Source organism: Patagioenas fasciata, chromosome 3 (assembly GCF_037038585.1).
Source record: "Patagioenas fasciata isolate bPatFas1 chromosome 3, bPatFas1.hap1, whole genome shotgun sequence".
In the NCBI taxonomy this organism is placed as follows: Eukaryota; Metazoa; Chordata; class Aves; order Columbiformes; family Columbidae; genus Patagioenas; species Patagioenas fasciata.
This window is the reverse complement of record NC_092522.1, coordinates 46,112,894-46,130,453: the sequence shown is the minus strand read 5'-3', so window position 1 is coordinate 46,130,453 and position 17,560 is coordinate 46,112,894. Positions and strand designations below refer to the sequence as shown.

Sequence of the window (17,560 nt, the reverse complement as noted above, 5' to 3'; positions counted from 1 at the left end):
CAATAAATCCCATACCTTTTGAATATATTAGCATACATGCTGCATAGATCCAGGACTTCTGCACCTATGATGTCTAGCTGTGTGAGATTCCTGAACATGTGGCCCAGCAAAAGCATCAGAGCTGCTGCCACACTGAATGGAGTTGCTTGCCACTCAGATTATAGAAACTACAATATATGATCTGTTTCCTGAAGAGTTGTTTGGGGCTATTTTGATAGATTCCCAACATTTTTTGTGTTGTGTTTGAATGGGTTATTTTTTGTTGGTGGTGTTGCGTTTTTGTTTGGTGTGGTTTTTTTTTTTTTTTTTTTTTTGTGGGGTTGGTAGGTTTGCTTGTTTTTTCCCCAACAGTATTGTAGGGAGCTTGCCAAAGCTGAATTAGGGATTTTTTGTTGAATATTCCTCTTTGATTTGAGTGCAACTCATGCATAGCATTTTTTCAAGCTAAGGGCTATTCCTGTCTGCCTTATTTTTCCAATGAAGATAAGCTTGCATTCATTAAGCTCTGGAAAAGTATAATTTTGGGTATTGATATTGCAGTGACAGTATTAACAAGTGAAATAACCATGCCATGTTCAACAAATACATGAAATCTGGGTCTGTTTTGTGCTTAGACATCTTCCTGAAATATGGTAGTGTTATATTCCATCTTATTTGTAAGCAGCCTCTTCAGGATTCAACTTTTTGCATTTCTCATCCATTAGACCTTCTTACAAGTCATGGTACTACTGCAGTTATATAAAATTTGTTCTGGACATCAATCTAAGTACCGGCCATTTGGACATTTTTATTTATTTATTTAACCTAAACTAATTACACTGGAGTAATAGATTCAGTCTAACTTTGTGAAAACATAGCATTGCTGAATGCTACACTCAGTTGAATAACATATGTTAGAAAAAAAGATATATTGTGAGCTATTTGATGCCTTCATTACAGTGGACATGGGGTTTATGTGATGCTAACGTGCTTCTGTACAGCTTTTCCTGTTGGACTGGATGAACCAGGATCCTCGTGAAAGAATATAGAATATATGTCTGCCTTAAGGAATAGAAAGTGCACAGAGATCCCTGAACATGCACCAAGCAGATTCATTTCCAAAACAGAACGATTGCTGTTGCTATAGTGGATCACTGTGCACTAGCTAATTAGCAGGATTCAAGGGCACATTAACCTGGCTGTTCTGTTTCTGGACATAAATGTTTCCATTTGGCTCTACGCTCTCCTCTGTCAATGGAACAGGATGTTCAGATCTCCTTCATAAGCTGTGCAGACATCCTCATGGTGTCTTTTGTTTTTAAATGTGAGGCTGTGTGCCTAATAATTAAATAGCTTAATAAAATGACATGGTGTTGTTCATATCATTTTTAGCAGATGAGGGGTTTTGGAGCATAAAAAAATAACATCAAAAATCAATGATGCTCTTGGAGAAAATTCTCATACTGAACTGGATCATGAAGATTGAGCTAACCCCTCCTCAAACTGGAGGCCAGGTCAATTTGAGTAGGGCAGTATCCTCCGACTTCTATGCGTTAACACAAAACTTCATTCTTCACTGTTCTGAATGGGGCACTGCTCATTGGCACAGGAAGTAATTCAAACATGTGAATGGAAAACAGGGATCACATCCTTTTTTGTTGTTTTTTAACCATGTAAGGGGCTATTTCTCATGTTAAGTGTGTTTAAAGGGCAGTGTATTTGAAAATAAATAATCACTGTGTTCAAGATGATATGATCCAAATTGAGCTAGTTAAAGATTTGCCATCAGACACTTCAATTAATCTGATTTCCTTACCTTTTGTTTTCAAATTGTCAGTGGTATCCTGAACAGCACACTGACCATATCTTAATTGTTAAAGCTTTGATGGTTATTACCTTGTGGGTTATCATTGGACGCTTTTGTATTAATTAGCTTTGCTTTTATTTTTTTTGTTTGTTTCTTTAATTATAATATGTGCTTATTTAACCATGTTTGTTAAAGATATGCACTTAAAAACTCTTTCTTTAGTATTCTGTCCCACATTCTGCTCAGATAATTGATTCTTTCTGCGTGACATCATGTTGCTTTTCCTGCTCATATATCAGCTGTTATTTTTTCTTTCTTCCCCCCACCTTATTATTTCCTTTTCCCTTCTCTTCTCTTTTATTTTTCTTTTGTCTTCAGCCTGTTCTGCAAACTTGGAGTTCTTGTCAGGCATAGGATTTCACTGTTTGGTAAGGAGACCCTTGACAAATATTAGCATGGCCATCACTTGGTTTTCTTTGCCATTTTTGCATTGTGTTACGTGCTGCTTTGTTGCATGCTGCATGGCTGAAATGCATGGTCTTCACAGACCAGTAATTGTTTAGGCTGGTAGATCACAGAATTTATTAGATGGAATAAAAAGCTTCTGTAGTTAACAGTTTGGTTTAGTTTTCTGTGTGTCTTAACTAATATCTGGACTTCATTATCCTACCAAATAATTTTGCTGAGTTAATTATAATTACTAATTTGTTATACTATTCTAAGTCGCTTGGGAAAAATGGAGCATCAGAAATGCACATTTGTGTTGGAAAGTCATTAAGGAAAATTTGTAGTGGGATGAAATGCTTAGTTGTGTTCTGTGGAATTCTGAAATATTCCCAGATGTGCTTGACTCCACATATGCATGTGTACTATCTTTCTGGTATTATCTGAATCTAGCAGGAGCTTGGTGTTTGTCTTATGCCATGTGAAAATCACTTAATTGAAGTCATTTTGAAGTCTGTATCAAGTGTCTACATTATATGCAATGTGTGGCACAGTTATATACTCTGCAATTTTTTGCTATGCCATGATGATAGGTTAGTTGAAACACAACATCCTATGTGTATATAGCTTCTATGATGGATGCATTGCAAACTTCAGAATCCATGAACATACTTAACTGTGTAATTATCTAATGAATTAGAATGTTATTAAGATTACATGCATCTAACTCAATTCCTACATATTTCGTTCAATTTGAAGGGAAGGAAGTCGCTGCAGCAGTGTGGTGTTTAAAAAGCTTGCATACCATTATGAAAACCATTAAACTGATAAGAAAGATTTGAAGTTATTTTAGGATATCACTTTTAAATACTTTTTAGGATGAGCTGAGTTTATTTTCCTGTAAAGCCAAAAGATCATAGCAGGAATGGAGTTATTTCTGCAGCTGTGTGACATTGTGTCAGCTTTTTCTGGCGGCTGGAATATGTCACAAATATACACATAAGTTCTGTGTTATACCCTAGTTTGTTTCTTCAAAGAATGAACTAGCTCAGGTATACTATTGAAATTTCGTATATATTTTTTGTTATTGTGTGAATTTTTTTTTTTTTTTTTTTAAATGGTTAAGAGTTGAAGTTAAAAATCTTGAGTGAATGTACCTTTCTTCACTACTAAAGAAAAGATCTTTTCCATCCCCCATCTCAGCATGCTTAGTTCCTTAGTTCCTGTTTGGCTGGGTTCAAGTGGTAGAAGGAGTCAAGTCAGACATGATCAAATGAGTGTTCACTATGGCTACAATTTGGTTTTTCACTTTTCCTAGGGTGCAGTAGCTAACAGAATACAAAATCTTTATGCCAACGCAGAAGTGTACTGTCATTTTTCCGTGAGTTATGACAAGGTCACCATAAGACTCTGGAGCATGGTCATTTCTTGTGGACCTACTAACTCAAGTCAAAATCACCTGACAGTTTGCGTTACCTTGGCAGTGAATTACATCATGTTAGAAAAACTGAGTTTCACTTACTCTAGCAAAGACAATGCCTGTGTGGAAGTGGGGGGAATGCTCATGAGGACAGGCTCTGAGCACAGCTGGGGCCTAGAAAGTTATTTGTGTGCTTTAGGGGCATCTTGAATGAGCAAGCGTTGCTCTATAATAACCTTTATTGATAGTGGTGAGTTTGCTATTACAAATATCAAAATGTTATATATTTTTGCTCCATAGGTGTTTTATAATATCATGAATTTGAATGATACTTCTGAGGATACAGCTACATGTATGAAAGTCATTAGTAAAAGCTGTGTAGCTTAAGTTGAATATAGAAGTCTTGATAAAATGGGAAATTAAGCATGCACATCTTCCAGAGTGAATTTAAACATTTAATCTCATTTGATATGTGTCACTGAGATTATGGAATTGTAATTCAGCATGGAATTATTATTTCGTTACAGTGAGAATGTAGATTTTGATCCTGATAACTTACTGTTTGAGAGCTCTAGCTGGGCATCAGTAAGACCGTATTGATTTACTTTTGTTATTATTAGTGGGCTGAATTTGAAACTTTCTAGTGAGTAATTTTGATGAAATTAGCATTTGAATTTATATTTTCTCAACTGAAAAAAACAAATTTATATGAGTAGTTTGATTCACTTTTAATATTGTTTAAATCTCCAGTAAGGCATTCTTTCTGTGTAAGTATGTAAGTATTAAAAAAAGAAAATCTTCATCTTGGTAAGGCAGACCCATGTAGTCTGAAACAAATTTAGCTAGGGAAGATATCAGGTAAGAAAGGCCTGATTTTCCTCACTCCTTTTGGGGAACTTAGGAACTCGTCTAATTAAGTTCTCTAAAAAGAAACGGAAGGCTTTGTTTTCCAGTGAGGCATCCTTGAATCAATAGCCGTAGTACTTTCGCAATACAGCAACAGTTCTTCCCTCCTGATATAATTAATATGGCTTTCTAAAATATGTAGGACTGCACCTCAGATTACGAAAGAAACTCAGTTGTGCAGTTCTTGGGATCAACTGCATTTGTAATAAATGCTGAATAGTGATCCAACCATCAAGCTGATATTTGGATTAACTCCCGAATACTTTCATCCTTAAAACCTCTTGAACTGATGTTGTTTAGTATTTTTGTGTGTCCAGCCTCTGTTGGTTTGAGTTGTGTGAAGAGTTCCTTTAAGCAATAGCTCTTGTTTCAGTTTTTATTGTATTGGATTATACATTATCACCTGGCTCACTTTCATGATATAACAAAATTTTATATGCTGCACATTCATTTCTGTGTCAGGGCATTCTGAAAATGAAGTACATTTTTAATTAATAAAAAAAGAATGTTTTTAATTTAATGAATGTATATATCTACATTGTGAAATATTTGCAATAGAAATAAAAATAGTTTTGTTAGAAAACCCTCATTTTAGGTTTCATAACCCAGTTTAAAAATGGTGGTCTTCTGAAATTGACTTCTGACCTCTGATTGGAAGCAGACTGATTCTTGAAACATTCAATTTTAAAAGATTTTTTTTTTTTAGTTTTACATGTGGAATTTTAAGGTAATATATTTATTTTGAGAGTTTTAGTTTTAGAAACACAATGAAAACAACTAAATTCATGACACAGAATTTCCACTAATACTAAGCCTATCTTTCATAGAAAATTGCTCTTTCTAATATTCTGCAACCAATCCTACCTCAAGAATATATTCCGGGAAAGAAGGTTCATGATAATTTTGAAAGTCTGTTTTTAGTGTTACATGGATAAAACTGGCCAAACTGTAGTATGTCAATCAATTTAGACTCAAGGGGGCTGCATCTGACATGGTCACTGAATTCTGCCCTGATGTCCTGGCCTGTGGAACGAACCACACTGCAGTCTCTGCTACAGGGATATGCCTAAAGCTTGTCTGGTTTTCAGAATAACTAGATGAACCCCTTCCATCAGGATGCAGCATATGAAGTACCTGATTCCCAATAAATACATGGCTCTTGGAGTGTGTCTACATGATATAAATAGATTGCCAAGATAAATGTTTAGGGAACTGGAGTGAGCGTCTCTATACTACACTGTAGTGTGCAGTGTCTTATGCGCCTGCATGACGAATGCTCAGATACTATTTTATGACAGTGTAATCCACAGTCTAAGTCTGGGTTGCTTTGGCCACGTCCCTCCATTCCTGCTGTCATCCGCAGAGTCATGTGCTCTCTTTTTCATCAGAACTGGCATTCATATCACCAGAGTGGTAAAATAGTAAGGAAAAAAAAAAATAGGAGCTGATACCTTTGGGGTGATTTTTTGGGTAGGATTTTTTTAGACCACTTCATCTTTATCATCTGCTCCCTGTATCATTGTGTGCTCACCAGTGCCAGTGCAAAGACGGTGGGGCTGCCTGGCTAGGGGCAGCAATGGAAGATGTGGTTTAGGTTTGTTTAGTTTACTGTGGATGAACGCCACAACAATACCTCCTAATTCAATAGCATAGGACAACATAGTGCTACAGTAAGCCTCCCACTCCTTCCTTGGAATGTATCTTTTAAAATCTGTTTCATTGAAACAATTAATAATTTTAGTTGTATTTTTGCCTATGTTTTCAAGTGAAATAACAGCCAGTGAGAAAGTATAGTATGCTGCATGCAGATGATGATATTTTCAGAAATCAGAAATCTATTTTATCTTCAGCAATTTTTTGAGAGAAACTTGAAATACAGAGAGAAGCAAGAAAAAGTATTTTCATTTTTTGCAGAGATTTACTCTTTAAAAAATAAAATAAAATAAAATAAAATAAAATAAAATAAAATAAATAAATACATCAAATAAGCTGTGTATCAAATTTTTATAGCTTAAATCTGTCCTGGATTTAAAAAGTGAACTTGGAGGTGGCTTGTACATGGCAACATCTTGGAATGTACATATGCTTATAAGCATGTTGTGTGTAAGTTTTCTGTTTACATACATAAGTGTAAAAAAAATAATTGATTCTGAGAGTTGCATATTATGTCAGAGACTGTTACTCATGTGGGCCACACCTGATCCTGCAATTAATGGCTTCAGCCTATTGGTAATATGAGGGAGTTAACCTTTTTTGATGACATTGTATATAAATGTTCTGTTCCTGCAATAGCAGTTTGTGAAGATGGAAAGCTTTTATGTTACTGAGAGGGGAAAGATAAATTTTCAGATAAACTTAAATCAATTAAAGCAAAATTTATAGAACTTAAAACTAGACAATACACTGTAGCTCTCATTAACCTCACATTTAAGTGCTTCCATCTTGACTGCCTCAGCTATTTGATGAGATGCTTTACTGCCTCTAGTTACTGCACTTGTGTAAACTAGGCTAAGACAACAAACTGCATGTTTTTTAACTTGAATGTTAAAATGATGCAGAAGTTAAATTGCTGCTATGTCATTTCCTCTTTCATTAAAACCAGAAATAACAGTTAGTAGAGTATAGGTATGCTATACAGTATTGTCAGCTTAATTGGTGGATAATTTTTCTCCCTATTTAGGAAATGATGCAACATCAATAGTCAACTGTCTTCACATACTGGGCCAGACCTTGGATGCAAGGTAATACTGAATATATTTTCTAAAATCTGAAGAAAATAATTTAATAAAATAATGTGCAGTCATGTTTTGGCTACATGTGTAAGGCTACAGAATTTCAAAGCTCAAGAAATTATAGTACTGAAAAGAATGCCCATTGCAAAGTAGGTTGACGACTAGTTAATTACTAGTTTGACAGAACAGTATTTGTAGGTTACGCTTTCAACTTCAGTTTGGATTAATGGTGTTCAGGAACTGCTGGCTGTTAGTTCATTTGGTTTAAACCATGTGGTTGTTCACAAACACAATAACGTTAGAAAAATTTTTATTCTTTTGCTTACTCTGTTTGGTAAAAGAAATCAGGAGTTAAATGTACATAGAATGTGGTAAATCTATCCCATAGATTGTCTTCATTGCAAAGTTAGTTGAGGTTCTAATTTGAACCAAAAAAACCCTTTACATGTGGTTCAGTGGTACTTTAAAGTAAAATTCACATTTCTGAGCCATTGTGATGTTCATGGTTGAAACAGTCCTGAAATATCACAGGTGTTGCTTTTCAGGAACTATACAGTAAACTATCTGTGCTGACAGCTGACTCTTAGATCCTTGTAGTTTTGAAATAAAGCATGATACAATAGTTATATATATAGAGATGATATATAACTACCTCCATGGTAATTTAAGGTAAATTTTGCTTTGTATTTACTCTCAAAGAATTGACTGGGTTACATACAGATTGCTCTTTTTCTCAGTATCTTCGTAGTGGCATAAATGAACAAATTTTACTTTCAATTTGCTGTGGAGTAAGTTCATGATCATGGTCATCGCTATGGCGTAGCTGTTGCATAATAATCCTTTAGGTTACAGTGTCTTCATGTTTGGTGTTTGTTTGGTTTGGGTTTTTTTGGTCATAAATTGACCACATTGTCCATGCTCTATGCAATCATGCAGATGGAATACATATACGGGTAGAGGTCGACAATTCAGCTCTTGATGGAGATGTAAAAACAGCTCCAGATGGGGATTCATGGAGGTTACATTAAATTTTGAAAATATTACCATTGAAACTGTGTATTTTCACTCTGTAAAACAAACAAACTGGATGATTATTCAATTTACAAAACAATTTCACCTGGATTTATTTCCCAAAAGCCTAAATGAATACTTTCCTTAAACAAAGAATCTCTGTAATTGAGCTAGTTAAAATAAATAAGGTGATAATTCTCCTGGGTTATATAATTACATAGCTGATTATGGTGTTACAGTTATGTATTAATATTTATTTATTTGGTTGGATAGGTTTGTTTTAAACAGATTTGGTTGCTTTTACTCATTTCTTTCTGATGCTCTTATTCTGGAGGCTTAAATATGACTGTCATGGTCAGGAAGACTTTCTGAGTTCTATCTTGAGATAGTTCTTCTCTTCCTAGAGTCATAAATTTAGTGGGTTGTTCAGCTATGAGAAGATTTTACAATATCAAAAAATGAGATTTTTTTTTAGATTTTTGTAATCTATTTTGTACAAGTCAAGATCAGGCTTTTATTCCATACTTGTCTAATAGAATATTATTCTCATTCTTTTTGCATGTTATATGCAGGACTGTGATGAAAACTGGTTTGGAATCTGTCAAGATGGCATTGAGAGCCTTTTTGGACAATGCTGCTGAGGATCTGGAAAAAACAATGGAAAATCTTAAGCAAGGCCAGTTTACGCACAGCAGAAACCAGCCAAAGGGTGTTACACAAATCATTAATTATACCACAGTTGCTCTCCTGCCAGTGCTATCTTCATTATTTGAGCATATTGGACAGCACCAGTTTGGGGAAGATTTGATATGTATGTATTATTTAGAAGTGCCATGCCACTAAAATATCTGTATTGTCATGTAGTAAGCATTACTAGACTTGGTTCTATTGGAGAATCACAAATCTTATGCCATTTTGACAGAATTGTCATAGATTTAATAAAAAATTTGCTGTAATCAACCTTGAACAATCTGCAGGATTTAGTGGATTTAGTGTAAATATTAAAGCAGATATCACTGTGATTAGACAGACAGAAGGCTTGATTTTGTGGGTAACTTTACCATAGCTACACTGTGACTTTCTCCTTGTGTGAAAAGTTACTTTGTGTAAGTTACTTTGTCTTTGCTCTAACTATAAATGAGTTTATACTATGAGAATGATTTTATTCCATCATACATGCACCTTGATTCACTTTTGGTTAGCGGGGAATTTGGGTGGGTGCATCTTAAATCCTAAGGAGAAATGGAAGGAGCTCCTGAAGAATTGGGAATGTGTGTAAGACTCTGTATGTATAGTTCTGATTATGGCAGATTCAGTGGCCTTTATTATACCAAACTCAGTCTCTACAAGACAAAATTTGGCAATCTGCAACACAAAATTTTAGTTTTATTCATTTTAGGAACTCTGTAGGAATTCTGCTGTCCAGATTGCACTGAAGGAGGTGATACTGCTCTGTGTATGTAACTCAATTGTAGAAATAACTGAGAGGAGGACCTGGAAGAAAAGAATACCAAAACATATTTTTTCTATTTTTAGAATCTGGAAAAGTATTATATAAATAGCATTAAGAGGATTCTTTTTGAAAATGTGGAGATGTATTGATAGTTTCGCATGTGATGAGATATAAACATCCACTTTACAGAAATAATTTAATGAGAAAAATTCAGGAGAATGTGACAGTATAGAAAAAAGTTATCTGTGGGTTTCACATGCATATCATAAACCACTTTTTCAGGCATCCACATGTTCATGCCTTGTATAATTTTTGATCTCTGGTATTCTATTTTTGCAACTTAATAATTAGCCTTTGATACTTCATCACTGAAGCTGACATTCTTAACTGGCTATTCTGCATACATCACACTGGTGTAAAACACCCAATTTAGATTTCGTAAACTGAGAAAAAATAATTAATTTAAATTGTGCCTACTTATTTTGTCTAGAGCATAGTTGGAAAGGCTAATTTTTCTTACACACAGCTACTCTTCCGTCTTAATAAGATTATCTTATTTGTACTACTCTGACAAGCATCTTGACCTGGTGCTTGTACCTAAGACTATTACTACATGTACAGAGTACTTCATGGTGTGAACATGTGCAAAGGTGGGTCAGTGTACCTGGGCTTACTCTTACATAAAAATACTCAACTCCGAGGTGATCCAAACTAAAATGACTGTGTAGAAAGGGCCAGGCTATGTAGCTTTGATGCACTATCATCTTGTAGGCTCTCCCTGCCCATTAAGTCTTATCCTATTTTACTCCCAACATTTCATTGCATATTGAGGGAAGATATTAGCACTGTGGGAGACACCAGAAAAAAAATATATGGAAAGAATGAGGGTGTTGTCCTTCTTGATGGTACTTACACTATTGTTACACTATTACTGCAGATTACTTTGCAAAAGCATTTTTTTTCAAATCAGAGTTAACATTCTCACCTTTTTGTGCCTGGAACATTTGATAATTTCAAAACATACTTTGATGAAGTGTTCATGAGGACTACAGGATTATTTTTTTAATCCTTCAGCAGTCTGAAATGCAAATTAAGTATATGATATTAACTGATACCTGTGTCTAATTTTTTTTTTTTTTAATATAAACTGTGGTTAAAAGAATTAGCAATCTTTTGTAATGTATTTTATACAGTGGTGCTACATTTGTAAATCTATATATTACCTAATAACGTATATTTCCTAATTTTTTTTTTTTTTTTAACTTTCAGTATATTGATTTACCATGAAACTTTCCTAAGTGCTACAGAAAAACTAGAGATGATTAATCAAGTAATTTCTTTATAGCTATTAAATTAATAAATTCTCAGGCTATGCAGTTAGGTGTTATCCATAAAGACTTGGTATGATATTAATTTCAGAAAGGTAGTGCACTAGTGAAAGATGTTTACTGTCTTAGCTGGTAACTTGGTATTGAAGTAAACAGAAGTTTTGAGTAAAAACTGTGGCACTCAGTGGTCAGAGGACGTTTTGCGTTTAGAGACTGATTTCTGTGGATTATGTTTGACAGCTTAATATTATTAATTCAGTTGTTGTCAAAAGAAATGTATTTTAATTCTACAGAAATGTATTGCCAAGAAAAATCTATTTTACGTATAATTTTCTTCTTCTTTTGTAGTGGAAGATGTTCAGGTCTCCTGTTACAGAATATTGGCCAGTTTATATGCTCTGGGAACCAGCAAGAGTATCTATGTAGAGCGGTAAGAAGAAGTGTTCCTCTGTTTTTAAAATTCGTGCTTATATTTAGCTTCATGAATATGCAGTCCAGAAACGAATACAGGAAGAGATTGTTGTTGGAAAGATATCTTGAGAGAAAAAAGATGTTAAGTGGAATGCAGCTGCTGCATTTATTCTAATACACTTAAAATATTGCATTATATGTTTGTCAAAATATATTTCTTAATTAAAACAAGAATTACAAATAAAATGATCTGACTTTACAATAGATATAACTTGATTTGAGGTTCAACTGGGAAACTGTAGAAAGATGTTGCTCAGCTATTTTTGTAATCGTTCCTATATAAGGAACATTAATTGTGATGTATATTTCTTATTACCCTAAGCTTAATTTGTCGCTCATACGGCGATGTATGTTTTGCTTATGAAGACATAATGTAAAGGAAAGAAAAAGAAGGAGCAAACAGGATAAGTAATAATGGGAATGAAGTTAGATTTTACAAAATCAAATGTAATGTCTTAGATCTAGAAATCCTTTCCTTCCTACATCACTGAAGATGTATCTTGATAAATCACAAGATCAGTTTGGAGGCCTTTTTTTTTGTTTGCTTTTTCAATGTGAGCTCATGGGACCTCCTGGATTTCAGTCATCTGTGTGGCTCAGCTTCAGCAGCTAAGGATTTCTCACATGTCTAAGATCTGTTCTGATAAACTGAATTAAAAATCAGAAAGAGTAATTTTAAATGTCCCCTGAAGGATCCAAGTGAAGTGACAGGTGATCACTTCTTCCTAGTGACCGCTTTTCACAATTTTGGCACACTTAAAGAAATTTGATTATCAAATAAATGTTGAAGAAATCAGAGCCATGTTTTTGCGCAAAACTTTCAGAGTTATCGATCAATAGAAGTGATTTTTCACTCTCCGAATAATTTGACTTTCATGCTAGACCAAGGTCTGATTATTAGTATTCCTCAGAAAAAGAAATTATATCACTCGAATGGTAGCTGTATTTGATTTCTTGGTCTTTCAGTAGCTTTTTCTTAATAGCGGAGATTGTAATGTCAGTAAAACTGAGAGGAAAGTAATAGAATAGAAGGCATTGTTATGATGACTTTGTGGTGTCTTTTCTGCATGTTCCTCATTTGTTCTCAGCTAAGTAGGCCACCTTTGACATTTTACATCTTACATTTCACTCATATATTAGCAGAGGGTTGTTGAACTTCAATTTCTATTACATGTTCTTGTGTTGATAATCCTAAAAATGTAGTGGTTTATCTCTTTGAGATGAGCTCATCTTAGAACAAAATGAAACTGGTATGCAAGTATCACGAGGTGTAGTCAGTCATCAAAATTGTGTATGCTTAACAATGTTTGTTAATTCACAGGCAACGATCAGCACTAGGAGAATGCTTGGCTGCTTTCTCAGGTGCATTTCCTGTGGCTTTTTTGGAAACCCATTTGAACAAACATAATATCTACTCAATTTACAATACCAAGAATGCAAGAGACAGAGCAGGTATTTCCAGAAACTCACAGTGTCACTATAAATGCTGCTTGCCTTAATACGTGTATTTTTGCATACATTTGATAGTACAGGTATTTTCTCGTAGTCTCTTGGTTGTATTTCTCTCCTAGATCAATGAGCTAAATCTGGTAAAACCAATTTTGTGTTTCTAAAGACACCAATGTTTTCATTTTCAGATACCATTCTCAAAAGACCACTTTTGAATCTATTTATTGAAAGCACATTTTTATTATCTTACATATTAGATATTTGATGATAAAATTATATATTCTAATCAGTAACTTTAGTTCTGCAGTTTTCATATGCAATATTGCATCCCTAAAACATACACACTTCAACTGAAGAAAAACACCTTTTCTTGTATTAAGTACATAATGTACTCTTAGCAAGTAAATACACTGCAGAGTAGCATGTAAATTGCTTTTTCATTGTTTGAAACAGAAGACAGCATGGATACAGATACATTCCGGTATCATTATATATGTTTGCTTTGCATATACCTTTTTGTTCCATTCTGAAACTCTTGATGTTTCTTATGCTAAAACACAGTAGTTGAATAAGGTGATGCACACTACTTTCTCCTGTTGCAAATGGAAGAGAAGTTACAGTAGAACTGGTCAAACTCTGTATATATGCTGAGTGAGAATTATATCACAGGTATATATAGATGTCAGTGAATAAGACGTCCATTTATAATGGTGCTAATTTTATAACTTCGCCTTTATTTTGAAAAGAGGACACATATCAGATTTATTCTTCAAAGACCTGTAGTATCTTGAAAATGTCAACAGCCATGCTTACTTACCATTTATATTCAAGCTGGTTTAATACATCTAGAAAGACAGTCAGCTGAATTTTAATTGATTTTTAACAGAAATTTCAATTTATTTTCCAAAATTGTGTTAAGCTTTAAGGAGTCTCTGCGATGGCTATGTAAAATCTATTTGGGTCTAAACAGGAGAAGAGAGTGTTTTTGGAAAAAGCCTAGCCTTACTTTATTTTGTTACAAATATTTGGAGTCAATATATAGATATCTGTATATCTCATTGTATGTGTCTGTCAGGATGTTAGACATTCAAGAGCTAATAGTTGTGCTTAGAGATATTTATTTGGAGATGAAAGAAATTGCTTCCAACAGTAGATGCAACTGCAGTGCCTTTACAGTGGATGGAAATGATAATACAAATAATTTGAAAAGTAAACATTTACAATCAGAAATTCACCTCCAAAAGCCAATTTCTGAGCATTTGCTCTGCTCATTATGTCAGACAATATTTTTTTTCCTCTATTAACATTCCAGATCTCATCTGAAGCGTTGCGGAGAGATGTTCTGTTGTATCAGTTTGTCTCCTCAACTGCAAAGCTTATGTTGGAAGAAATTCTGAAATTTAAGCTTAATTTTGAATATAGCAAACTACATCTGATGTCTCTGAATTCATTCCATAATAATCACATTCTTGAAGCTTCCATATAGGAATTATTTTTATTATAGAAAGTTTCATTATTGAACCTTATATATATAGCTTATTGCTCAATGGTATGAAAGTACCTGGGTTTTTTTTGTGTCTTTTTTTTTTTCCTTGGATCAGAAAGGCACAAATGTAAATAGAAAATAAAAATTGTGCACAATTGCAATTGAATAGTTTTCCCTCTATGACTTAGTTTATTGATTTATTTTTTTTGATATAGTTCTCAATTTGCCTACGAGTGTAGAAGAGGTTTGTCCAAATATTCCTTCCTTGGTGAAGCTAATGGAAGAAATTGTGGAACTGGCAGAGTCTGGTATTCGTTACACACAAATGCCACATATCATGGAAGTAATACTGCCTATGCTGTGTAGTTACATGTCACACTGGTGGGAGCATGGGCCAGAAAACAACCCTGACAAGGCTGAAATGTGTTGCACAGCCTTGACATCAGAGCACATGAACACTCTGTTGGGTAACATATTGAAAATCATCTATAACAACCTTGGTATTGATGAAGGAGCCTGGATGAAGAGACTAGCAGGTAAGATGTAAAAATAAACAAATAAGCATGTGTGTGTATCTTCAGAAAATATATATATATACACACACTCTAAATTACTCTGTAACTACCTTGTTAAAGCTGGATTAGACCAATGGCCATATTTTTGTTTTTAAAGAATACAGTTCTTGATGAACCACAAATATTAGATGTAAAGAAAGAGCAGTGTAAGCAGTATGTTTTAATCTCTTAATAAGTAATATAAGAAGCATGATAAGCTATTTCTTTTTTTTTCCCCAGAATATGCACATGCACATTTTACAGTATATTGGATCAAAGAACTAAAGTTATTTAGTCCATTTTCATTATATAACGAGTTTCCATTTTCAGGCATACATAGTTCCTTGTGGTTCTGTATGAATGCTGGATCCTTAAAATATTGTTTTGAAACTATCTATCTAACATTTCTATTACAGTGAAGTGTGGAAATGCACATTTCATTTTATTAACCCTTATGTAATTGTGAGAACACCTTAAACTATATTTAAAAACAGTTTCTTTCTCAATGTTACAACCTGTAAGGCAAAGTCACTTCAGTGCTGTGAATTCAGTTTTTCAGTTAGGCTTTCTTACGACTTTTTAGTCCTTATCGTAGTAGCAATTTCATTCATGGTAACAGTCTGGATTCCTAGTCTTTTGAGGGTTAGTAATGTAATGCACTCTAAGGATAAGTGGTAACTGCCTAAAATTCTTTGTAATCTAATGGATATGTTACAAATGGTTTTGTACTAATGGGCCCAGATGAAGTGGTAATTTACATATTCATTTTTATGAGTAGATTTGCAAAAAGCTTTTGCTAACAAGTCTCAAATGGCTTGATGGATGGTCGAATTAGTCTTGTTTCTATCTACACAAAAGCCTTGCAGTGTCCTAGTGTGTGTAAGAAATACAGGCGGGCTTCTCCAGCAGGTTTGCCAATAACTAGAGTGTGCTTTCCTGTTCTGTTTGCTCACACACTAAAAAGCAAGGAGGAGCCAGTGGCTGAGAACTTGTGTGTGCTATGTAGCTATCCACCCATATGTACCATTAAACAACTTCTGCATTACTCCATAAAATTGGCAAATACCAATATGCTGACAGAATGCTAATAAAGAGACTTTGCAAGATCATAACACTTGAAAGCTTAGGCTTTTCTACCCTCAATAGTTGCAAAGTGAATGGACTATGTGAAATCCTGACCACATTTAATTCTTGGCTAATGTTCTGCCGATTTCAATGGGGGCAGGATTTTACTCTGTAACCTATGAATAGGACACAAGAAAGAGGGGCAAGGTAGAAGTTTTTATTTATATTTTGTGGCCAGGTATATACATAATATTCATTGCCTTAAATAGTGTTTTCCCAGCCCATCATAAGCAAAGTGAAGCCACAGCTCTTAAAGACACACTTCCTGCCACTGATGGATAAGCTAAAGAAAAAAGCAGCAGTGGTTGTGTCGGATGAAGAACATCTAAGAGCAGAAGGCAGAGGTGACATGTCGGAGGCTGAACTGCTCATCCTAGATGAGTTCACCACTTTGGCACGGGACCTCTATGCCTTCTACCCTTTGTTGATTAGATTTGTGGACTATAACAGGTATGTGGAGAGGAGTAGGTCAGTGAATCTCATAAAATCTTCCTGTTTATTGCTACCGTCTCCTGTCCCTTGATATGCCTAGAACTGAATTAAAGTAGCTTTTGCTCAACCTGCCAGTCTCGAAGTTGTTCAAGCTGATACTTTATGGCGTTTATTATAGAGGAACTGGGATCTTTTTCAGAAGAAAACCTAAAAAGAGGTGCAATCCAAATCTGTTGGATTAGACCTAGGATTAATATAAAAGGTTTTTAAGCATTTTGAAATAAGACATCAAAAAGCCACCGTTACCCAGAAAGGATTAAAAGCATGCATGCTTGGTTTTGTTGGCTTGTATCCTTGTAAAATGTTGAAAACTGATGTCAAAGCATAAAGACAGTGAGGATCATCCATTTTTCCACCCCTCTACCAAATTTTAGGGCAAAATGGCTGAAAGAGCCCAATCCTGAAGCAGAAGAATTGTTCCGCATGGTGGCCGAGGTCTTCATTTATTGGTCAAAATCTCATGTAAGTAATTCGTGGTGAATACTTGTTTTAGTCAGGAATGTTAGTAGGCAGATCAATTATTTAGTGATTGTATTTGAAAAAAAATTAATGACAGAAGTGAAACTGCAGATAGGATGGTATTAATGACTTTCAGTTTTCTGACACTTCTGAAATGCCTGAGTAGCTAGAGGAGTTGATGGTGTTTGTAGCACAGTAACACTGATTGCAGATATTTCTAAATTTTTTTTTTGTGTTAGTGTTGTTGTTTGGTTTGGGGTTTTTAATGTATATTAAGCTCATTGAGTTCTGTGTCCTTACACTTCCCCTCCCACCCAGTTCCTTCCCAATCAGTTATTTTCACCCCCAAAGCCTTTTTACAACCAGGATGTAAGGCTACGAAATTAGTGGTAGTTATCTGATTAAAGTCCATTTTCCTAAATTGTGCGGTCTGTCTGTTTGAAC

At 34.6% G+C, this 17,560-nt stretch overlaps 1 protein-coding gene across 14 annotated transcripts in view; it reads left to right on the top strand.

The window, feature by feature from the left end:
* RYR2 (ryanodine receptor 2) overlaps positions 1-17,560 on the top strand; it is a 395,394-nt gene that overhangs the window by 304,598 nt on the left and 73,236 nt on the right. For all 14 annotated transcript variants that reach the window (XM_071806259.1, XM_071806250.1, XM_071806253.1 and 11 more), the window contains 8 exons: positions 2,165-2,214; positions 7,237-7,297; positions 8,872-9,110; positions 11,429-11,510; positions 12,873-13,003; positions 14,702-15,022; positions 16,375-16,615; positions 17,032-17,119. In XM_071806259.1, coding sequence (XP_071662360.1) covers positions 2,165-2,214; positions 7,237-7,297; positions 8,872-9,110; positions 11,429-11,510; positions 12,873-13,003; positions 14,702-15,022; positions 16,375-16,615; positions 17,032-17,119 — 1,213 coding nt within the window. The remainder of the gene's footprint in view (positions 1-2,164; positions 2,215-7,236; positions 7,298-8,871; positions 9,111-11,428; positions 11,511-12,872; positions 13,004-14,701; positions 15,023-16,374; positions 16,616-17,031; positions 17,120-17,560) is intronic.